The sequence below is a fragment of the Diospyros lotus genome, chromosome 2 (assembly GCF_014633365.1).
Source record: "Diospyros lotus cultivar Yz01 chromosome 2, ASM1463336v1, whole genome shotgun sequence".
Classification (NCBI taxonomy): Eukaryota; Viridiplantae; Streptophyta; class Magnoliopsida; order Ericales; family Ebenaceae; genus Diospyros; species Diospyros lotus.
In genome coordinates, this window is record NC_068339.1 from 3093905 (window position 1) to 3117626 (window position 23722).

The 23722-nt window shown below is 37.9% G+C and overlaps 3 protein-coding genes across 4 annotated transcripts in view; 1 reads left to right on the top strand and 2 right to left on the bottom strand.

Moving 5' to 3' along the window:
• Window positions 1-3827: 3827 nt before the first annotated feature.
• LOC127794082 (protein MIZU-KUSSEI 1) lies at window positions 3828-5149 on the bottom strand. The gene has a single exon (XM_052324975.1). The coding sequence runs from the start codon at window positions 4934-4936 to the stop codon at window positions 4127-4129; it is 810 nt and encodes a 269-aa protein (XP_052180935.1). The 5' UTR covers window positions 4937-5149; the 3' UTR covers window positions 3828-4126.
• Window positions 5150-6774: 1625 nt separating this feature from the next.
• LOC127795865 (protein Dr1 homolog) lies at window positions 6775-12019 on the bottom strand. 2 transcript variants are annotated; one of them, XM_052327818.1, is made up of 6 exons: window positions 11650-12019; window positions 11466-11527; window positions 10193-10282; window positions 8620-8714; window positions 7807-7875; window positions 6775-7158 (listed from the first exon to the last, which is right to left on the bottom strand). In XM_052327818.1, the coding sequence occupies exons 2-6, from the start codon at window positions 11518-11520 to the stop codon at window positions 6973-6975; spliced, it is 495 nt and encodes a 164-aa protein (XP_052183778.1). In that variant the 5' UTR covers window positions 11521-11527; window positions 11650-12019; the 3' UTR covers window positions 6775-6972. The 2 variants fall into 2 exon arrangements, with proteins under 2 accessions (XP_052183778.1, XP_052183777.1); XM_052327817.1 differs by having other exon boundaries at window positions 6775-7161; window positions 11650-12018.
• A 1974-nt stretch (window positions 12020-13993) lies between these two features.
• Window positions 13994-23722, top strand: part of LOC127794230 (G patch domain-containing protein TGH) — a 34767-nt gene continuing 25038 nt past the window's right edge. The window contains 4 exon segments of the mRNA XM_052325175.1: window positions 13994-14266; window positions 15732-15822; window positions 15919-16013; window positions 16102-16205. Coding sequence (XP_052181135.1) covers window positions 14132-14266; window positions 15732-15822; window positions 15919-16013; window positions 16102-16205 — 425 coding nt within the window. The 5' untranslated portion in view covers window positions 13994-14131.

Consider the following 23722-nt stretch of genomic DNA (forward strand, 5'->3'; position numbering starts at 1 on the left):
CCATTGCTGCAATGTTATGCATATGAAAGCTTCATCTGATATATTACTGTGAACTCCCAAGTGACTAATGCCAAATCTGACCATATGATATCAGCAAGCTGAAAAGAACCTAAGATTAAACTGTTCTCTATGCGTTTGCCATAGACCACGAATAGTGTTGAAATTTCTTCAAAAACATGAAGTTATTGTTACACATACATAGTTGCAAGCATGCAATAGTTGGATCTCTCAAATGTTGGGTATCCCCCTACATGTGTGGTGGATCAAGGCCCAAACCAAACAAATTTGTTTAATTGAAAAAGGGCCCAATGGTTATTAATTTGGTGGATGGAGGACTCCATTATACATATGAAACAAAACAAGGGCAGCGGGGTGTGTTTGCATGTGTGTGATTGTGTGAGAAAATCCCAATTTCAGTCACCAACTTTCCATAAAAAATCGAGAGCAACAACAGTTGTGAGTTTGAGATATCTGAGTAGCCCAGACAATTATCAATTAATCATTGATATATTCACATCTCGTGACCCGATCGTCATGTTTCTTGGAAAGCACCTTCATAACTCATTGTTCTTCAAATTCAACGGTTAAAATTAAGATTGAACGTTCCATTTGAGAGGAATAATCACCCGAGTAGTGACATTTTTTTGGTGAGATATTTCCTTATTATTTTTTAGTGGTATTCCATGAATTTTTATTCCTGAGAAAGTTGTGATTAGATTAATTGTTTTGTTGCTTTGGGAGATTTTAGTGTGTTAAGAATTATTGAGTTTTTAAAAATTTAGTGTGTTTTTAGTATTATTTAGAGAAGAACGATTGTATCCATTATTTTATTATAATGGAAGATTATTTGGAGTTGGGGTCATGGATGTGAACCACGTTAAATCTTGTGTTCTTATTTTTCTCGCATTATTTATTCAATATTGCTCTATTTGGATATCTGTTATTAAGTTCGCACAAGAGTAAGAATTATTTTATTCTAACGTGATTATTTAATTTGACATATTTTTTCTATCATAAAAAAGAATAATCTTTTTTGCGCCTCTCTTATTCCTTTTTAAATCTTATACATCTAAGACTATAGGAATTATGACCCCTTAATTTGGGGGACATACAAAACCTCTCAAATATATGAGAGAACATGTACGTAATGATCATCAATTTTAGGCAAAATATTTCTCTTAGTAAAAGCGTTTGCCATAAGAGATAATTTCTCGTAAATGCAAATCAAGGCTGAGCAATAATAACTTATAAGAAACGGTCACTCTCCTTTCTCCATGGGTGATCCTCTTAGAACAAAACTATGCGACTATATTTATGAGTCTCTAAACAAAAGAATATCAACTGTGTTGAACTATTAGTATGGACCAAGCCTGCCCCAACCCCCTGCTGCCTATGTGCGATGAAGGGGCCACTCTCTTTTTTAACAAGAATCCTTCTCAAAACAACATCATGCGATCACTCTACATATTTCTAAGCCCAAACAAATAATGCATCATACGAAATTCAACCATATTCTGGTCACATCATATATATACTTAAAAATAATAATATTTATCATTTATATTGTATGACAATCGAGAATTAACTATATTCTGGTCACATATATATATATGTATGTATATGACAAATAATCTAAAATGTTTTTAACTCATCCCAAGTGGGATGTTAAAACCTTAACCAGAGGACTGAATGAGAGAAGAGAACAGACCTAGCTAGCTAGTGAGGCCATTGAGAGCTGAGAGTTGCAATGATTAGATGCCTATATTCAACATAGAATACTACTCCCCAGTAATGGCCAAGTAGCTTTTCTAAGTAACCTGCATTGATTGGAGTCATAATAGTGTAAAGCTGAGTGGCCTAAACTTTTGAATTTTTGAATAATAATGAGATGATCATGATCAAAAACAACCTCGATTACCGTGAAGGTAACGTTTTGATTATATTGATTAATGCCTTTATTTATTTATTTTCTTTTTTCATAGCTGTGATCCACACCACACCCACACCCACACCCTTCACTTTCCAGGGAAAATTGAAAAGCCTGGAAACATGGAGGGTAATGGCAATGGATAATTACTGGACCTGAGAAGCCACTGCTTCTGCAAGTGTTAGATTATATATACATTTATATATATATATACATATATATTGCCCAGATTTGACCATCTGATATGGCAATGTTTGGATATGAGCTTGTGGGGTTAAAGGGTAGGAAATAACAAGACCATGATGTTCATGATGTTTTTTCTTTTTTTTCTCATTGGTTAATCAGAAAAGAAAAGAAAATGAGCAAAGGTTTTTCATGGGAAATAATTGTTTCTTTTCACTATATAATCACCAACTAAAAGTATATTTTCTTTTCAATTCTCTTGAGTATTCATAATATTTAACTGTTTATTAGAGAATAGATAGTACAACAAATGATAAACAGAGTATAAAAGATAATAATGGTATATTGAGGATGAATCGACTTAACAAAAAAACTATAAGTCTCTTAGTACTTTTTTGAAAAGAAAAAATAAAATGAAATAAAGATCCAAACGCAACATTGAGTGTTAGATTTCATGTAGTGTGATATTATTATGTTAAATGTACTCTAAAAGAAAGAAGGAAGAATCTAATATGGACTGGAATGAAGAAGAATTTGTCAAGAATAAACCTCAAAGTGATTCATTTTCTATGAGCAATTGAAAAAAGAAGAGTTTTCTGGGAAAATTTGATCAGGTGGGAAAATGTGGAAGAGGATTTGGTGATGCAAAGCCATATCCACTACTGGCAGTGTGAAATGGCAGTCAAAAGCCAAATCATAGAGCTGGCTAAGCTGTCAGTAATAAATTTTACTTTGATATGCTTTTTGTGCACTCCCATGATTTGTCTTTAATAAATAAATTTTGGGGATTCTCATGTTACTGTGATCATCAAATTCAATGATTGGAACATCTAACACCTTTGGATCAAATGCCTAAATGTTGAAATGGGATTCATAACCTACTTGCCTAAAAGAGGAACCTATGCCATCATTTAAAGAAAATAAAATAAAATAAAGTTAGAGAAAGGGAAATAAAATACTCAATAAGGATGCTAGCCCATCTTAATAGAGAGAATAGTAGATGATTTTTTAATAGTAGAGAATAGTAGCTTTAGAAATAACTGGGAGATTAAAAGATTAAGATTTTCTATAATGTTTTTAAGATTGAAATGATGAAATAACGTTTTTGTAAAAAATTAAAGATCAGGATATGTGCAAAAAACGATTCTCCATAAACTCTCACAAATTAAGACATTCCGTGCATTAGAAATGTCATTAAGGGTGGTTATACAGAGAAGAGGCGAGACCTCATATGATATTTACTAAGAAACTATACATAAACGAGAAGAAAGAAACTGAAACTGTATTTATCATGTCCCTCATCAGATTCAAGCAGTTGGATTACTTTAATTACCGTAGAAACAGACAGTTTGCATCAAACCCAGAATTTCTAGTAGAGTTGATCGAGTATTGCAATGATCAACCAGAACCAATTCTCACAGTCACCTTACATGTAAGTTGTTTTAAAGAGACAAAACAGATAGAAACAGTAATAATCAGAGTGTAGAAAATGTTGCAAAGCAATCCAAAGAGTGTTCATTAACTCCAAAACAATGGAAGTCACACACATACAGAAAAGCAGAGACAGAGAGCATAAAGTGCTCTTCATGTCATTGACATGGAGTCCTTTATTGTTTAATTCCCAAGGGAAGGAAATTCCACAATTTGTTTTTATAGAAATAGAAAGAAAATAAACCAAGATGCAAAGGATAGTTAATCATGCTGGCATATTGACCAATCAGACTCTGATCCATACGCATAATGGGGAGAAAAAACTCATTAACCAATATTGTATAATTTGGATTATATATACTTCCCATTCCACCCAAAAGAACTTGAGAGATACAAAAAAAAGCAAGTTTTCCAAGAAAATATGGAGTCGGAGGCGACAAATATTAGAGACAGAGAGCTAGATCTCCATTTTCTTGACTCAAAAGCCCAAGTAGTATCATTAGTTTTACTATCCTTAACTAGTCTAAAAATACCCAAAAAAGAGGGGGAAAACTGAGTGGCTGAACTCAGAGCTTCCAAGGGAGCTTAGACTCTGAGCAAGTAAATACTAAGTTCAGGAGCACCATTGCTATCAGGGTTCATCATGTAAAAGGCCTCAGAATCTCTAGACCCCACAACTCTCTCAAACTTGGCTCTCATGTACATGACTTCACCATGATCAGCAGTAGCAGCCTCTGTTCCTTCACCAATTCCATCTCCATCTCCCCCTGGCAAGACACCAGCCCCCATTGAAATAGGCTCCACAGCTTTCAGCACCTTCCACTCCTTGGCCCCGCACTCTCGCCTCGTGGCGAAACCACACTTCTTGCCATTGCAGTAAGTCCTCCACAGAGGCTCCTCCAGCAGCCTGCACGCAGCCTTCTTCTCATCCTCCTTGTCACACTCCAAGGCAATTCTGACCAGCCCCGACGCCATTTCGCGCACCAGCCCGCTTATCGGGGTGGCGAGCTCGATCAGGAAGGCGGGCTGGGAGCCGGCGTCCTTCTGGAATGCGAAGTGCACGTGGCCGCGGCGATGGCCGAAGAGGGTGCCTATTACTTTGGAGCCCAAGCCTAGTGGGAATTGTGATCTGTTCTTGCTGAATACAGTGAGGACTGATCTCAACCTGGAAACTGCCATGGCCTGCAGCCTCCTCCTTTGCGCCGCTACTGAAGAAGCCACTGCTGGCTCAGCAGCCTTGGGTAGCTTGTGATCGGCCTCGTCCTTCTCATCCTGAGCAGCGGTTGAAGGCTTAATTGAAATTGCAGGCTCTTCTTCTTCTTCTTCTTCATCAGTGACCTTAGTTGTCCAGTGGAAGTGTCTCTTGGAGGACAATTCCTCTGAGCTCTTAGCCATGGCTGTTTTTTTCAGGCTGGGAAGGCAAGGCAGCCCCCTTAAAGATTGCTACTGGGTGGGTAGAGAGAGAGAGATTCTGGTGTGTTCTCGGTTGCTTTAAATTTTTGTTGTTTTTAAAAATGGGATTGGTGGGGTTATCCAAGGATGGGTTTGTTTTCTAGTCCTTTGTTGTGAGTAGTGGAAGAGAATCCTGACAAAGGAAACAAAATCTACCCCACCAGGGCAGCAGGGAGCAGTAAAGAAGAGGCAGGGGACAGGCCCAGATAGATATAAGAGGTTTTGAAATAAAGAAAGGAATCTGAGAGACAAGGTTTGTGTTGTTTCACTTTCCTGGTGGGGCAGGAAGCAAAAGGAATTGCTTGACTGACTCTTCTTTTGACTTGATTCCAAACATAGCAAAGGGGATGGAATGGATAGTCACCATTGCCACAGGAGGGAAGGGAACAACCCCAGATCCCCCATTTCTTCTATTCTATTCTCTAACCTCAGGATTCCAGAACTAATTTCCTACTTCTCAGCCTTCCTTAATTACCAGGTTTTAACTCAATCAAAGGTGTCAACCCTTTCTTCTTCTTCCTTCTTTTTGTTTTCTCCTCCTGGATTTTGCCTCTATCAGGTTCAGCTGCAGGTTCTGTATTGTACCTGATTAAAGATTAAACAAATCAACTAATACTATTTAAGTTAGAAAGAGAAGACAATAACAATCACAAATTTCAACTTCATTAGTGAGGTGGTTTACATAAATACTAGATTTTTAGTCAATTTTATTCGTAACTGTATCTTCTATATAATGCCATTAGATCATATGTTATATTTAAAGTAGAAGAAAAAAACATTTTATTGAAATCTAAACTAACTTCCAAATCATCACTGCCGACACCCAAAAAAAAAAAAATGCCATTTTTTGTATCTGAGGTATAAAATGACCATTTGGAGTTCAATTTTTTATACTTGAAATACTTGATTATAGGAAAAGACTAAAGATGAATGAACAACGCAAAATATTCACAATGCTGGTTCATTTAAGACGTGTAGGTCTCTTGGGACAGTATTTGGGTAAAACGAGAGATGATTAGCTGCTGTCTGCTGAAAGCAGTTGGCTCCATCAAAATTAACCTAACCTAATGGATGGGGTGAAGATATGGATTTGTTACTTCCATGCTCAACAAGTACACTTAGAATCCAGATTTATCCCTTAAAATAGTTATGAGAGAGAGACGTCCTAAGTGGGGTGAATAGTGCAAAAGATTTCATGGGCTACAATAATAAACATTATCAATGCTGCAATATACGAAGGGCCCTCCTGAAAAGGGCGAAATCCGCCCATTCCGACAGTTCTGCGGCTCTTAAAAATGAGCACCAGGTTGAAAATTCACGCTGTGATTATTGACCAAGTGACCATGGCATTATATTCAGTATTCATTTCCCCACTTTGTCTTGTGTTAGTTGCCACTGTGCGCAGACAACTTTTGGTGGGAAGTCACAGCAAATACTTATTTGATCTTCCATTACAACAAACAATTGCGACAAACCCCTGCCTACGGCCCAACGTATGATGATTAATCTCACCCACCTTTGATTTAAACCCTAATACAAGACAAATTATGTCAAATTCGAGTGAAATCCGAGCACACACGTTAGCCTTTACTGGTATTATATTTCACAAGCAAATTTGGTCCTCAAATAATTATTTAAATTCAAGTATTACGAATCACCTTCTTTTTGGAATTTTATCAAATGTATTCAAGTTTTCAACGAAACCATAAAAGATTAAAAAAAAAAAAAAGGTGATTTCACAAAAGGAAAAAATAAAAGAAAAAGGAGTGCAAGTAAACGCATGAAAGAAGAAGCAAATTTTACAACTCTCACTAATTACAATAACATCTAGGGTTTTTCTTTTTGTACATAAATAAGGGAGAAGAGAAGCACGGGAGGGGTGGTCAGGTGCTCGCATCTTGCCTGTAGCTAGAGCACTAATGGGGACTAACAAGGATGGTTCAAAACAACTAAAAGAGAACAAAGGGTCCTAAGCTTAGCTATTCACACTCATCCTGGGTCTCCAACTGTTTGGGATTCACGGTCTCGGGGTCCGCTTGTTTTGGGATGGTGACCCCGCCGTTCATTCTTGCACGGGCCTCCGCAAACATCCTCTGCTGCTCGGCCAATGCTTCTTCCTCTGTCATTTCGGCACCGTTGCTCCACTTCCCGCTTTTCAGCGAGTCCTGCTAGAAATGAATTTCCCAGAGAATAGTCAATAGGCATTATTATGAAGTGTTTTTTTTTTCCCCTGTAAGTATGAATTTTATAAAACAAAAACTAACACCAAAGCGACTACAAACGAAGGCCGAGGCAAACCCCGGACCACCAAAAAATCAGGGGAAAAACAACAACAATCACCCTCTGGGCCAAAGAAAAACAGAAAGAAAAACATATAAAAAGGCCTGAAGATAATCACTGAAAGCATCCAAAATAGACATGGCTAATTCGCTGAGATGATTACCAGCAGAGGCAGGACTGAACAGAACACGAGCCCAGAATAACAGGGCAACAGAAAGCACAAGAGGCACTGGCACCAAGCATGCAACCACAAGATTGCATCGACATGGCTAATTCACAGATTGAACTTAACCACAAAATTAGAAGGAGATAAAACATAGATATATAATCTGGAGGGCGAAGAACCTTCATAACAAAGGTCAATGGTCATACGATGAAAGGAAGCAGACACAATTAAGGATGAGTGGGTATGTCTAATAATAATCAGACAAGGTGGGAACCACTGACAACTTGGAGACAGGTTCCATCCATTTGTAATATCAATCTTGCTAAAGTTAACTGCGGAAAGGAGCATGAAGAATTAGATATCTTACCATTGTCTCGAGCCGGTGTTGTTCATATGCAGCATGAACCTCTTTGATGTATTCCCCGAAACCAAGAACCTGGCAGACAACCACATTTATAAGGCATGGCAATTTTAGGATCAAAGACAAGTTTACTGAAAATTCTAGGTTTGACGTAAGGAGATGAACATGGAAGTGTAAACCCATTTCTATTGATGCTACTCTTCATATCAAAATTGTATTTGCAACTGTTACTTTTATCTGGCCACTGGGTGGCGAAAACCCCAGCGGCTGCAAAATTATCGAGAAATGAATCCATTTTCATTGTATACAAAAAAAATAGAAATCACTGTTCAAACTATTTGATGTTAAAATTGATAATAGTTGCTACAATAATTGAATTACATCAAATAGTATGATTTGGCAAACTCGAAAGTATTGAGAGACAACAAAACCCTAGCTAGAGTAACCATGCGTTAATCATAAAATTGGGAACTCCATCATAAAAAGGACATCCAGAAGATAAGTAAATGACATATTTATACAGCTCATGGATGCTTAAGTTGCTCCAATCCTAGATGAGACCTTCATTTGTGCACCTTTATCCGGGAAGGCATATACAGATAAGATGGACTGTATATTAATTGTTGCACATAACATATGTTCACTTGAATCTTTCAGTGTCTACAACTAAGATGATGTATTCATATATTCATCATAAGGACGCACTATCAATAAAAAAACACGAAACATCCCAGGCTGTTGTCCATTTACAATTGGGTAAGGTAGCAAAACACACAAACAACAAGAAACTGAACATGCAGAAAAGGAATTGTTGGAAACCTCCAAAGCCTTGAGTACATGTTCCGGTGCAATTGTTCTCTTCTCTTCTCTGCTACAGACTTCATTTGACTCTGATGAAATAAGGTTTATGAACTCTGAAGGAACATTGAAAAGCATTATCATGAGATCTGTTTATAATATAAACTAGAAAATGAACTTAACAAGAGAGCATGATTATACAGTAAAGAAAATCCTCAAGGGAAACAGGGATACGTAAGCAGATACTTAATCCATACAAGTAACATGGAAAACGATTAGCATCAAATGGCCACAATAATGTAAAATTTAACACTGAAAGGGGTAATGGTCCGAGGCACTTCAGGAACAAATTTTCTCAATTCCAGAAACTGAGAGATCGAATTTTGCCAAAAAGAGACAAGTTAGAAAATCTTCGAGTCAACCTAACATTAATAGAAAGGATTTTCAAGTTAATCTTATAACTAAAAGTACAGATTCCTGAGGCCCACTTTGAAAAAAGATTGGGAAGAGAGGTCACTGCTTCTAATAGAATTACTTATGGAATATGACCATAGGAGGGGAATAAGGTTGTCTGTTGGGTGATAACTAAATGGGCCGTTTAATCCCCTTATATGATTGGACCATCTATGGATTTGGAATGAATTTTTTAATTTTGCTTCCTCTGGGATTGAATATGGGAACTTGGCTGAGATTTTTCATGGCAACTGATGTTGTCATGGATCATAGTGCTGCATGTATCTGAATCTCTAGCACCTTGTTAGAGATGAGCAAGCTAAAACAGGGTATGCTTCTCCCTCTCTTATGATGATATTGCAAGGTCTGTTCAATTTACATTGGAACTTGGATGTGGTATTGATTCCAGAGGGATTATCCTTGTCTATATTATTTTACTTACAACTATATAAGAAAAATACATACATCCCTATACTATAATCAAGGTTTTATAGTGGATACACACTCCTCTTGCCAAAAAAAAAAAGAACATTTAACATATATAAACCAAAAAAAAAAGTTGCATGCCAAAAAATAATAATAATAATAATAATTTGCCTAAACATGAATTTAATCTGTTAGCTACATAATTAAAGCAACATGAACTGATGGACCCTCAGCCTTCTATGTTGCTTGCGGGTGTGTTGTCATTAGTTTTACTCTTCTGTGGTCCTGCCTTCTATGTTGCTTCTTGCTGGTAGGACCTCTTTGTAGCTCATGGCCTTTTCAGATCTTAATTGATATTCATTTTCTTTCAAAAGGGGGGGGGGGGGGGGGGGGGGGGGGGGAACTGATGTTACTTTCCAAAGATTCAAGTACCTGAGCTTTACAAATTCTCCTGAGCTCTATTCATTATCCTATCCTCTGTTAGTAACTTAGTAACAAACAAGGAGAAAGGCCATCATAAATAAAAATGAACAATTGACTCAATTAACCCAAATGCTGCTGACCAAATTTCCAGTTACATATAACATCCACCATAAAATAACACAACACTCATCGTTTAGGAAAAATTATAAAGGCATTCCTAATTAAATGATAATATCAATTACATGTACACTGATTTAAAGAAAGCTTTTGAGTTCTATGGTTGAGTTCTCACCAACACAACACTCAATTAAGAGATCCTGAGCATCTCTTGCGACACGAACATCTGGGGGCAACATCTCCTTTATGATCTTCGTCATAGTTGCTGAAAGTTAAATCATAAGACATATTAGTTAAGCAAAACAAAACTACCTAATGACAAAAAACAATAGTACACCAAGCAAATAAACCCACTAAAGGAGTGCATCATCCAGGATTGCTACAATGCTACTAATCAAAAAACCAGATGACAGCTAAATATGATTGCATCTTATGATAGAATTAAATATTTTACTAGACATGGAAACTAAAGCATCCACAGCCTCATATAGCAGATGATGGTAATCCATTCCACAACCCAATCTTCTTAATAATTTGTTTTCCTACATTAGGTTTATGAAATACACGTGACAAACCAATTCAGCTCAAGCACGCTATGAACTTACTAAGTCATAGAGTTAATGAAACGCTGAAAGGAGATAATTGAATTCCTGTAAAAGAACATCAAGCAGAATACAATATTGGCTAATAGAGACCTATGAATTGAATCCAAATGAATTGAACATAGATGGTAAAGAGGGACTGTACAAACATCAAGGTACTCCTCCATACTGCTAGTGTTTTCTAAGAGAAACTGTTGGTGCAGAGATTTGCAATCTATGTCTTGGCTTATGGAGAACAAACATCAAAAGTTTAAACAAATTTGTGCAAATCATGAGAACCGTAGACTACAAGCATGAAAGTCATCCAAATTATGTATTCCTGCTAAATAGTTAGTATCCCTGCCAGCTAAAATCATCTGAATTTTCACCAAAATGTTCATTTTCAGTGACCAAAACAAAATTTCACAAGCATAGCAATTAGCAAAGATCACTGCTTGGTGAGAATTGAGTTATGTGAACACAAGCAATAATTAGGACAGCATGAGTTCAATAAATACAAGATCACTATCTACAAGTAAAAAAGTTGCTAACTGATACAGTGAAGAAATATAAAAATAAATAATCAACTTTAACAGGCAGCGTTCCTAGGGAAAGTGATTCATGAGATTAACCGCATATTTAACCCAGCAGATAATTACATAAAATCGCACAAATTGACCTTCTTCGATGGCAAAAAGTAAAATTAAGATACCCAGTAAATGAAAACAAGAAAAACAGAAGCCAGAGATATAAGTTGCATCGATACATATATACATGTGTGTGTGCACAAAGGCAAGAAAAATCAAAATACAACCGCACAAGAAAAGGAAAAATCAAAATAAAATAAACCCAGGAACAGGAACAAACCTTTCGGAAGGGACGCATCCTCTTTCGTTTTACCGACGATGTCCATAGGTTCCATTGCGAACCTTCAAAAATCAAATCAGATCTCAATCGCACGATAATCAGACAAAATACCTCCATTCATGAATATCAAACCGGAATTCAACAGATCTAAAGATAATCTAGACATAATTGAGAATCGACTCACCGATATGCCAAAAACCGCGAATCCGGCGATCGAACGGGCAACCAATCCACCGATCTGAGAGAATCAACAACAAATCGAGTTTGCAGAGAGATCTACGTCAATATAGAGAGAGTAGGCTCGAGTCCGGAGGCGATTAGGGCAAAATTTCTGTATATCGACCTCGATCATCGCGCGCACCATTAGCGCGTGTATGTGACGCACGAACTTACGCCATGCTAGCTAGCGCGTGGAGTACATGTCTGACAGTGGCGTATGGAGCAATCTGCGACGAGGCTTGTTGTTTTCGCTATATATATGAAAGGATTTTGTATTGGGGTGGCGAGAAGTGGTCTTCTAGGTCTGGTCTGGCCGAGAACAGGTGTTTGATGAATTGCCGAAGAGAGGGGCACAGGTCAGGGCTTTGTCCGTGCCCCTGCCGATGTAGGGGACCCAGCTACACGCCTATACCAAGTGCAGAAAGTGGGCTAGGCCCATAAACTCTGTAACTCAACTAATGGCCCATTATCCGTGAAACACACCTTATATCATTTTGTTAAGTTATATGATACATGTTTTTCGTACAATTATATGTGTAACAATTAATTTGAGATATTATTAAATATAATAATTGTGTTTTGTAATATTCTGTATATTTTTTTATAGTTTGATATACATTTATTATTTATTTTTAAAATCGATAAGTACATAACTATATTTAATTGTCAAATACTTATTTCTTAACACTTTTTTTTGTCACATAATATATAATAGTAAAACATAATTGATAATACTCGGGATGATTGCTCTTGCACAATTTCTCGTACTCGTGTCATCGATTACATAGATGAAAGTAAATCGCAAACGCGAGACTTTACCTCATTGTGTAAGGGAAGGTTTAAACTCGTGCCCACCGAATTGACACCAACATAACACTCATCCTTATCACCTGATTTATGTCGCGAGGGTAACATAATTGATAACACTTGATATTTAGCTTAGTTAACATGTGTATATCTTAGTTGGATTGTATTTGAGTTTGTCTTATTATCTAAACTTTATTTAACATCGATTACTTATTCAGTTTGTTCTCAAACTTAACATTTTATTTGAATTTAACTCCATCAAACGATAAGATATTCCACAAATCGATAAGCAAATCAATTTTGTTTATAACTAAATTATTTGACTTGATTAAAATTTTCACCTACCATTATTTAATAAAGTTTATTGTGATTTAAGACTACTTTATAAAATATACTCAGAAAAACTTATAACTAACCTTTTCTTAAATCTCATGAAGGTGGACTATAAAAATAATTATGATCCTTCAAATTTTGTTTAGGATCACTATTTATAAGTATTGTTTAATAAATATACATAATATTAAAGTAAAAATTATCAATTATGATATTTAGATTTATTACTCTATCTTTATTCTTATTTTACATTTGTTTTAGGTATTTGAATGTGTTTCTTGGACAAATTTCGAGATGGTCTAATAATTTATGTTTTTGTAGAAATCTATCTTATTTAAAGTATTAGAGTCAAATGGCATGTTTTTAAAATAAATATATTTAACCACCTTCAATATATTTAAAAATTTTCCTAATCTCTAACATATGGTTATTAATTATGAGCAATAATTTAGTTAGATTGGAAAAAAATAATTCAAATTGGCATAAATTGTTGGTTTGATTCAATTCATAAATTAATTTAGTTTTCTTCCAAAGTTTGACAATTTCAGTTATTTTATTTTGATTTGATTTTAATATTAAAAAAATTAAAATAATCAAATCGACTAAAATATAAAAAATGATGTTTTTGGCTTTTTGTTATTTTTCATTTTTCAACTTTATTGATTTTTTTAATTGATTTATTTATTTTATTTTAATTTTAAAATTTATTTAATTAATTTGGTTTCACTTTGACATAATTTTAGTCTATTTGACTTGAGCAATTATTGAACCGATGAAATATTAACCCCTTGGGGGTAACATTAATTGGCCTTGAGCGCCAACTAATTTGGGTAATCATCATATTTAGATATTTTTTTAATTTTTACTAAATTTTGTGAATGATATTCAATATAATATATATATTAATATAAAATTAAAAATTTTGAATATTAAAACTAATTTATATCCTATTGGTAAGTAATTTGAGAATTTATATTAACACATATTATGTCAATTTTTATTAATAAAATTTGATGAAAGATCAAAATAGAGATTAAACTTTAATAAAAATTAAATTTTAATAATTATAATGTTAAAAGTTAAATTAAAAATAATAATGAATTTATTACAAAAATGTAAAATTCGAGGGGCAGCAGTTAAATTTATCTAAAATTAATTACAAGCCTCTCTGTCCATCTCTCCTCTTCCAGAAGCTCGTAATTTCGGAGTTAGGGTTTCGCATATCAATCCCCTTCCTGTAACGATTTCATTCCTTGACTTCAGTTCCCGTGTTCAACAGCAGCAATCAATTCGCGTGCGAGCAGAAAATGGACAGTGACGAAGAGGATTACGTGTTCTTTGGAACGCCGATTGAGCGAGAGGAAGAGATCGCCAGCCGCAAGAAGAAAGCCGTTGCGGAGGCTTCTGGTCAATTGCGAACCCTGCCTCCTTGGAAGCAAGAGGTGTTGAACTGTAAATTGTTTCAAATGCAAATAATTTTTCCTCCTCGTTGATTTGTTGGTGTTGTCCAGTTCTGTTGTTATAGCCTTTTAATTTCGTATTAAGCATTCTGGACTGACTTTTTACTGTTTTCTGGAGTAAATCCCCGAGAATTCCTTGGTCGTGTGCCTGCATCCTTTGGGTTTTAGTATGTTTCTACCTGCAACTGATACTTAAATTTTGATGGTTCTGCTAATTTCCGGTGCGACCTTGAGATATATTGTTGCAGGTACATTAGTATTGTTCAATTGGATTTTTTTGTAATTCAAGGAAGCATGGCTTTACAGGGTCATTGAGGATACACCATGTGCCCTAGCACTAGCAGAAAATATTTGCTCGTCTTTTTCCCTTCCTTCTTGCACTGTATATGCACTTTTGGTATGTTTTGAAAACTGAAAATCCTCAGCAACAATAATGACAATCAAAAAACCTTAATCCGTGGGTTGGCCATATGAATTATAGATCTTCAATCATCTCTATCCATGGCTGTATCCTCTGTAAAACTTCATTACTTAACGAGTGTCAATGGTTTCCCAACAAGTTTTCTTTGGTCTGAAGAAACTTGTATTAGGCTTAATTCATCTATAGCAGCTACAACAATCCAGGAAACTTCCTACGATAAATGTTATTGAATTTAAAGTGAGCCGTGTTTCTACATCCACAAAATTTTAGAAACTTCCTACAATATCAAGAACAACTAGAATCACAAACCTCAATCCTGGTAGGTGGAGTTACCTACATGAGTTCTAGAGCACAAGCATTTTGGGAACTTCCTATTCCTAACATTAGGTCGACACTCAAAATTTGCTAGGGCTATTCAATGTCATGATCCTAGGGCTTAACCTAGGATCAGTTTGGGAATTGGAAGAATCCGATTCAGCTACGGCTAGGAACAGAAGGAAATTAAGGAGGAAATTGGAAGAATGAGGGAGAGATTAGAAGAAGTGTTAGGGAGATTAGAGAACAGAAAAGAGGGGGATGAAGATCAAGAAGGGGAGAGAATTTGGAAGAGGAGAAAAACAGATTTTAATTCATTAATTTCTTGGATAAGGAAACAAACCATTACAACAACTTTTTATAGGCATATTTGCCTTCTAACAACCTAGCACATGCTCCCATGTGCTTCTAACCACTTGCTAAAACATCCCTAACAAACTATTATATCCTATTACAATAATACCCTTTTATTGCTCATAGGGTCATGACATTCAATTCTTGTGTAATCTCTGACATGTCTTCTAGGAATATTTGACATAATTATGATGCTGTTCAATTTCTGCTTGCTGTTTAATGGGAAAAGTGGTTATAGTGGTAGTTATAAAACCTATATATGGTGGTGCAATATAGTATTAGTCTTTTTTGTTTTGTTTTCCTTTTACCTCGTATATTGAATGTCAGATACCCTTACCAAATGTAGGAATATTTCAGGTTACAGACGAAGAAGGAAGAAGAAGATTTCATGGAGCATTTACTGGAGGTTATTCTGCTGGTTACTACAATACAGTGGGTTCCAAAGAGGGTATGGCTATAGCTCAAATTGGGTTATGGTGGTTTGATTGAATTCTAAATTTCTGGATGGTGGCTGCTTATTTATCCATGGGAAAAAAAATTGTAGGGTGGACTCCACAGTCATTTACATCATCCCGCAAGAACAGAGCTGAAATTAAACAGCAAGATATTCTTAACTTCTTGGACGATGATGAGAAAGCAGTATGATCTGTTCATTTATTACACTGATCCAGTTATATAACATCACTCAAGTTTTCATTAGTCTGTCTTTCTTGTCCCATTCATTTAGGAAATGGAAGGCCGTTCCTTGGGGACATCTATGCTGTTTGATACATTTGGTTTTACAGCTGCTGAACTTGCTCGTAAACAAGCTGAGAAGGAACAACAGCAGAGGTTTTCAGTGCTTATTATACCTCTTTTTAGTTCATGTTGGTTAACGGACAGAAGTTTATATGTACAATTTGTTCAATAAGGCTTAATTGTTTAGCAATCTCGTGTTGCTGCTTAGCTGGTTACCATGAAAGTTCTAGATTTTTTTTTTCACCGCTTATTGGATTATGAATTCTCTAATGGCTTTTCATTTTCCCCCTTTACCTTGAATTTGTTTTGGTAATTTTTATTGTTTAGTATTGAGTTTAATATTTTTATACACCACAAATGGGCTTCAATGCTCTTTTAGCATTTAGATAATTTGATTTTGTGGGTTGCCATTGCAATACTATAACTATTCTTAATTCCCATTAGTTAAGAATTGTAGAAGTTTATATGTATCTGCTAATTGTTTGGTTTTTATTTGACAAGTCTCTGGATCGAGACTTGAATTTTCGAAACTATAAGAGAATTGAGGAAGAGAGGAAAGGGGGGAAAAGAGAGAGAGAATTTGGGGGGAGAATTGAGAGAGGAAAATTAGAGGGAAAGAATTCAATATTATTTCCGTGAATGAATTCCCATCCTCGAGCATCTAAGCCTTTACAAGCCATGCCTTTGGCAGTTACAGCCATCTCGTAAGGGTATAAGAGCCATTAGACATAACCGAATCAGTTAGTTATTGCCTATTTGTAAGAGTTTGAAAAAAATTACAAAATGGATCCTTAGGTCGTGACACTCCCCCACCCTTCAACAGCATTCTTGTTCTCAAGAAGTCTTCAAAGTAGGCTGGTAGCTCTGGGAAACTTCTTCAGCAGCTTGGGGAGGTATTCCCAGGTGGTATGGTCAGGCTGGAAGTGCGACAAGTGGACCAAAACTTGAATGAGGGGTACTGCACCTTGGTGTACCACCCTCCTATCTTTAATAGCCCTGGTTCCCAGTGTTCCTCCTATTCATCTTCGACCTCTGGTAGCTACGGGCTTGTGGATGCCCTTGGTTCAGTGGATCTCTTAAGTAGAGAAACATGGAACACGGGATGCACGTATATCCCTTCGAGCAACTTCAGTTTGTAAGCTACCTTCCCTACCTTAGCTTCTATGACATAGGGCTTGAAATACTTGGGGTTGAGCTTGGATATCGATGTGGACGTGAAAGGTTGTTGCAGAAACCTCTTCACCTTCAAAATCCTTGTCACTCCTCTGTTTGTTTGCGGCCTGCTTCATCATATTCTGGGCATTAGTTAGCTGTTTTTTAAGGACAAAGAGCATTTCCCTTCTCTGTTGTAAGTAGTGCTCTACTGTCGCCAAGTTAGATGAACCGCTCGCTATAGCTAGTAGGAGGGGGGGCTTGTTCCCGAACATTACCTCAAAGGGGCTCCTTTTGATTGCACTATGAAAACAGGAGTTATACCACCATTGGGCTAGTTGTAACCACTTGTTCCAACTCCTTGGTTTGGTGAAGCACATGCATCTCAAATAAGTCTCTAGGCATTGATTTATGCTCTCCGTTTGGCCATCGAATTGAGGGCAGTAAGCGGTTGACATGTGCAAAACTACTCCCAACTTCTTAAATAGTTCATGCTAAAAATTGCTGGTGAAGATCTTATCTCTATCGGACACAATTGTTTTAGGGACCCCATGCAACTTGATCACTGAATCTAGGAACACCTTGGCCACTTCTTGTGCTGAGAAGGGGTGTGTTAGGCTGAGGAAGTGTTCAAATTTTTTCAATCTGTCAACAACTACTAATATCACATCCTTCCCTTCAGACTTGGGTAGGCCTTCCACAAAATCCATAGAGATACCTTCCCACGATTGCTCCAGCGCTTCTAAGGGTTGTAGTAGGCCAGGGTATGGCACTTGCTCGTGTTTGTACCTCTGGCATGTTTCGAGGCTAACACAAAATCCACTACATCCTTCTTTTGCCTTGGCCAAAAAAACAGTTGCCTTATCTTGTGGTAGGTGGCCTGGATCCCTGAGTGGCCCCCTAGGGGTGAGCAATGGAGGGACTTCAAAATCTTCTCCTTCAACTCCTTGTTATCTCCTATCACCAAATGCCCCTGAAATTTGATGAGACCATTTGATAGTGAGTAGCCCTGTTATCCCCCTAGTTGGACTGCCAATTTGGGTAAAAGGGATTGCACCCAATCTGTATGTTCATAACTTTGCTCCACCTCCTTAACCCACTTTGGTCCTACTGCAGTAATCCCATAGCATTGGCCCCCATCTTCTTTGACTTCTCTCCTGGATAGTACATTTGCTACTACATTCTCTTTACCTTTTCGGTAGAGGATAGTGTAATCTAAACCCATTAGTTTTAATTGGGACTGCAGCCTTTGTTGGGAGAAAAACCTTAGGCTTTTATGATCTGTCTTGATTACAAACGGATTGCCCTCTAAGTAATGTCTCCATTTATCCATTGCCTTTAACACAACTAACAACTCTTTGTTGTATACGCTCCAACCTTGGTGTTTAGGTTCCAAAGCTTGATTGATGTAAGCGATAGGCCTCCCTTCTTGAATTAGTACCGCACCAATCCCCTTTTCACACGCATCTATCTCCACCACAAATTGTTTGGTGAAGTCTGGAAGGGCTAACACAAGGGCATGCGTCATGGCATTCTTCAGAGTTAGGAAAATTGCTTTTGCTTGGAGATTCCAGATAAACCCTTTCTTCTTAAGCAAATCTGTCAAGGGCCGGCTAATCACTCTATAGTGTCTCATGAACTTGTGATAGTAGCCTTTTAATCCCAAAAATCCCCTAAGTTCCCCCATTGTCCAGGGTTTAGGCCACTCCACCATTGTTGTGACCTTGCTGGGATCGGTTTTGACTCCTTTTCCTGATATGATGTGCCTCAAATAGCCCACCTCATCTTTGGCATAAATACATTTGGATAGCTTGACATGCAAATGGTTAGCTCTAAGGACCTCAAATGCGATTTTAAGATGGGCTAGGTGTTGGTTTAGGTTTGGATTGTAGATAAGAATATCATCAAAGAAAAACTAGGATGAATTTTCGGAGGCAAGGAGCAAATATTTGGTTCATAAGGGGTGGTTGGTGCATTTGTTTGTCAGCCCAAAGGACATGCCAACAAATTCATATAGGCCCTAGTTAGTGTGGAATGCTGTTTTTGGGATATCTATGGGTTTCATCTGGATTTGATGGTATCCGGACCTAAGATCAAGGTTAGAAAAGATCCTGGCTCTTGCCAATTCATCAAGTAGGTCATTGATGTGGGGAATGGGAAATTTATTTTTGATGGTGTAAGAATTGAGTTGACAATATTCAACACAAAATCTCCAAGTCCCATCTTTCTTTTTCACCAACAAAATAGGGGATGCAAATGAACTTTGGCTAGGTTGAATGAATGAAGTAGCTAGTATGCTGGAGATTTGTTTTTCAATCTCTGCCTTTTGTGTAAGTGAGTATCGATAGGCTTGAATGTTCACTGGAGTGGTATGAGGTTTAAGGGGTATGGCATGATCCAAGGGCCTTCGGGGAGGTAGGGAATTTGGTTCATGAAATAGGTCCTTAAAGTTTTCTAGTAGTACATGCAAGCTATCTAAAGTAGTAGTTACCTTAGAATGGGGAATGTGGGAATCTTTCCTCTCCTTCGATAGATACTCTGTTGTTTGGTCTGACTCCTCTCCTTCAATGGCATGTATTGAATAGAGCTGGGATATTTGTCCCCCTTTTTTCACCAGCAACTTCTGTAGCTTTTTCCCCTTGATCATTTTACACTCCCCTTGTTCCAAACTTCCCACCAACGTTAACTTCTTACAGTCCATTTCCATTGTTACCTCTAGCTTGTTAAACTCAAAGGTTAATGGGCTAACCATCCTCATCCAATCCACACCGAGCACAATATCGCAACCACCCAACTCTAAAACCCGCAGATCAGCCTTGAACTCGTTTCCTTGCATCATCCAAGTGAAATCCACACATTTGCAGTGGCTGTACATTTTGTGTCTGTTGGCCATGGTCACTGATAGGGGAGTAGTGTGGGTCAACTTACACCCCAATTTTTTGGTTGTAGCTTTATTTAGGAAGCTATGGGTGCTACCACTGGCTATTAGCACCATGAGCTTCTTCTTTCCCACATGGCCCTTGACTTTGATTATCTTCTCTGTAGGACCCCCTTTTAAGGTGTGGAAGGAAATCTCCCCACCTTCCGATCCCTGTTTGATGTAGAATAGTGTCGTGAACAATAGCGGTGAATAGTAACGATGAACAGTGCACGTGGACAAAACAGTAATTACAGCATAATTCTTTTTTAGATTATGTCTATTTTAGTCTTTTTTCATGTTAGGGTTTGCTATTATGATTGCTTGTTGCTAGGGTAGTATTTAAAGTCTTTTTCTTTTCTCTTAGTGGCAGTTTTTTACAGAATTCTAGAAATTTCTTTAAACTTTCTGGTGGAATCCAGTTCCCTTTGATTTCTTAGAGATTTCGCTTGAAATCTTTTCTTCTTGCTGCGTCAAGTGGTATCAGAGCACGGTTTCTCCGTCTCCATATCGTTGACTGCTATCTTTCTCCATCAAATCGACCATGGGTGATGAGATTGCTGCCATGAAGGCTGAAATTAATGCCCAAAACCAACGGATTGACAATCTGTCCACATAACTTGGAGAGATTCGCCAATTGCTGTTGCAGGTTGTTGGAAATAGCAGAGGAAACGACGTTGGAAACCCTCCACCAACCAACATTGGCAATCCGCAGCGTCCTAACCAAAGGAATCACCGCGATATAAATGCCCATGGTGAGAGACAACGAGGAAACAATAGGCGGCCTGCAATTGAAGACAGTGAATCAGATTCCGGAGAGGATTTTGAGGATCCGCCTCAATACCACAATCGTCAACACCAACATCGAGGCACCTGTGACGACTATAGGATTAAGGCGGATATCCCTCCTTTCTCGGGAAACTTGAGGATTGAGGAGTTCCTTGACTGGATGGTGGAAGTTGAGCGATTTGTGGAGATTATGGAGGTCCCTGAGGAGAAAATCGTTAAGATGGTAGCTTTTCGTTTGAAATCTGCAGCTGCTGTTTGGTAGGATCAGTTGCTGAAAACTCGCCAGAGACAGGGAAAGAATAGGGTTCGAACCTGGAGGAAGATGAAACAACTTATGATGGATCGGTTTTTACCCGCTGACTATGAGCAGATTTTATATCGCATGTATTTGGGATGCACACAGGGCAACCGATCAGTGTCGGACTACACCCATGAGTTCATGAAACTAGTCGAGTGCAACAATTTGATCGAATCTGAAAATCAGAAAGTAGCCAGGTATATTAATGGACTGAAAATTGCTTTGCAAGATAAAATTGGATTGCAGAATCTTTGGACTTTACAGGAAGCCATTAACATGGCATTAAAGGCTGAGATGATTGGAGTTGAGAGAGCGGCGACCAACTATCGTAGGGCTGCCACACCTATTGAACAACCACTAAACAGTGCTATTGACAAAGGAAAAACGACTGCTAGCTCATCTAGTTCCCAGAACAAGGCTAATATAGAAGGAGGCAACACCAAATTTGCTAATAGAGGAGCAGGGCGAGTTCCAACTCAAAGGGAGAATCTGTATGCCAGACCTTCAGTTGATATTTGCTATAGGTGTCAAAAATTTGGACATCGCTCCAATAATTGTCCAGAACGAAGACAAGCTAACTTGGTGGAGCGTGAAGCGTTTTAAGAGGTAGAAGAAGAAGTGGCGGATGAAGGTGATTATGATGGAGTAGAGTTTGCTGTTGAGGAAGGATTGGAGAGACTAAACTTGGTGCTGCAGCGAGTCCTCTTGTCACCAAAAGAAGAGGGACGCTCTCCATTGGAAAACGTTATAAGGATGAGGTGATATGTGATGTCATTGACATGGATGCATGCCATATTCTTTTGGGTCGCCCTTGGCAGTTTGATGTTGACTCTACTTTCCGGGGACATGACAATGTGGTGTTATTTATGTGGGACAACTATAAGATCGCTATGGCTCCTCTCAAACAGACGGGAAGTGCGAACAAACAAAGGTCAGAAAGTTTTCTTACTCTCACAAGCAGCGAGCAAGAAATTGTGAATTTTGCAAGGCACTCTGATTGCATCTGCCCAGTAATGGTAAAAGGGCTTATGGTGGTTGGGAAGGAAGGAGACATGGTCCCAGTTGAAGTACAACAAATATTAAATGATTTTCAAGTTTTGATTTCAGATGACCTCCCAAATGAATTGCCTCCTATGCGAGATATCCAGCACCAGATTGACCTCGTGCCAAGAGCAAGCCTTCCAAATTTGCCTCACTACAGAATGAGTCCGAAAGAGAATGAAATTTTGAGAGAGCAGATTGAAAACTTATTGAAGAAGGGGTTTATCAGAGAGAGCATGAGTCCTTGTGCAGTCTCCGTTTTGTTGGTGCCTAAGAAAGGAGGGACTTGGCGCATGTGTGTTGATAGTCGCGCCATCAATAAAATAACTGTGAAGTACAGGTTTCCTATTCCACGAATTGAAGACATGCTGGATGTACTTTCGGGGTCTAGTATGTTTACAAAGATAGACCTTCGTAGCGGCTACACCAAATTCAAATCAAGCCCGGGGACGAGTGGAAGACTGCATTCAAAAGTAAGGAGGGGCTCTACGAATGGTTGGTAATGCCCTTTGGGTTGACCAACGCTCCTAGCACCTTCATGAGATTAATGAACCAGGTACTTAGACCTTTCATTGGCTCTTTTGTTGTTGTTTATTTCGACGATATTCTCATTTACAGCAAGAACAAAGGAGAGCATCTCACCCATTTGAGACAAGTCCTGGATGTGTTGAAAGAAAATTAGCTTTACATCAACCTGAAGAAGTGCACATTCTGCACCAATAAACTCCTATTCTTGGGCTATGTGGTTGGTGAGGATGGTATACATGTGGATGAGGAGAAGACAAAAGCAATCCGAGATTGGCCGACTCCAAAATCAGTGTCCGATGTGAGAAGCTTCCATGGCTTAGCCACTTTCTATAGGCGATTTGTACGACATTTCAGCACCATAGTGGCACCACTCACTGAATGTCAGAAGAAAAGAAGATTCAGTTTGGGAGAGGACCAAGATAAGAGTTTCGCCCTCATCAAGGAAAAGTTGTGCACTGCCCCAGTACCAGCCTTGCCAAGTTTTGACAAGGTATTCGAGGTTGAATGTGATGCCAGTGGTGTAGGTGTTGGAGCAGTACTCTCTCAAGAAAAGAGACCTGTGGCTTTCTTTTCTGAAAAATTGAGTGAGGCCAGATAGAAATAGAGCACTTATGATCAAGAATTCTATGTAGTTGTGAGAGCCTTGAAGCAATGGGAACACTACCTTGTGCAGAAGGAATTTGTGTTGTTCATTGATCACCAAGCCTTAAAGTTTATTAACAGCCAGAAGCATGTCAGTAAGATGCATGCTAGGTGGGTAACTTTTCTACAGAAATTTCCTTTTATGCTCAAACACAAATCTGGGAGTTCGAATCAAGTTGCTGATGCCCTCAGCCGAAGAGCCTCTCTATTAATCACACTTTCCCAGGAAATTGTGGGATTTGA

Bases quoted from the DNA above. Each gene is read 5' to 3' on its own strand.
- LOC127794082 (XM_052324975.1), bottom strand. From the start codon at position 4,936: ATGGCTAAGAGCTCAGAGGAATTGTCCTCCAAGAGACACTTCCACTGG.
- LOC127795865 (XM_052327817.1), bottom strand. From the start codon at position 11,520: ATGGAACCTATGGACATCGTCGGTAAAACGAAAGAGGATGCGTCCCTT. The intron at 10,283-11,465 runs GTTTGTTCCTGT...TTTAACTTTCAG, and splicing joins GGATGCGTCCCTTCCGAAAG to CAACTATGACGAAGATCATA. The intron at 7,876-8,619 runs GTTTCCAACAAT...GTTGTCTGCCAG, and splicing joins ATGTACTCAAGGCTTTGGAG to GTTCTTGGTTTCGGGGAATA.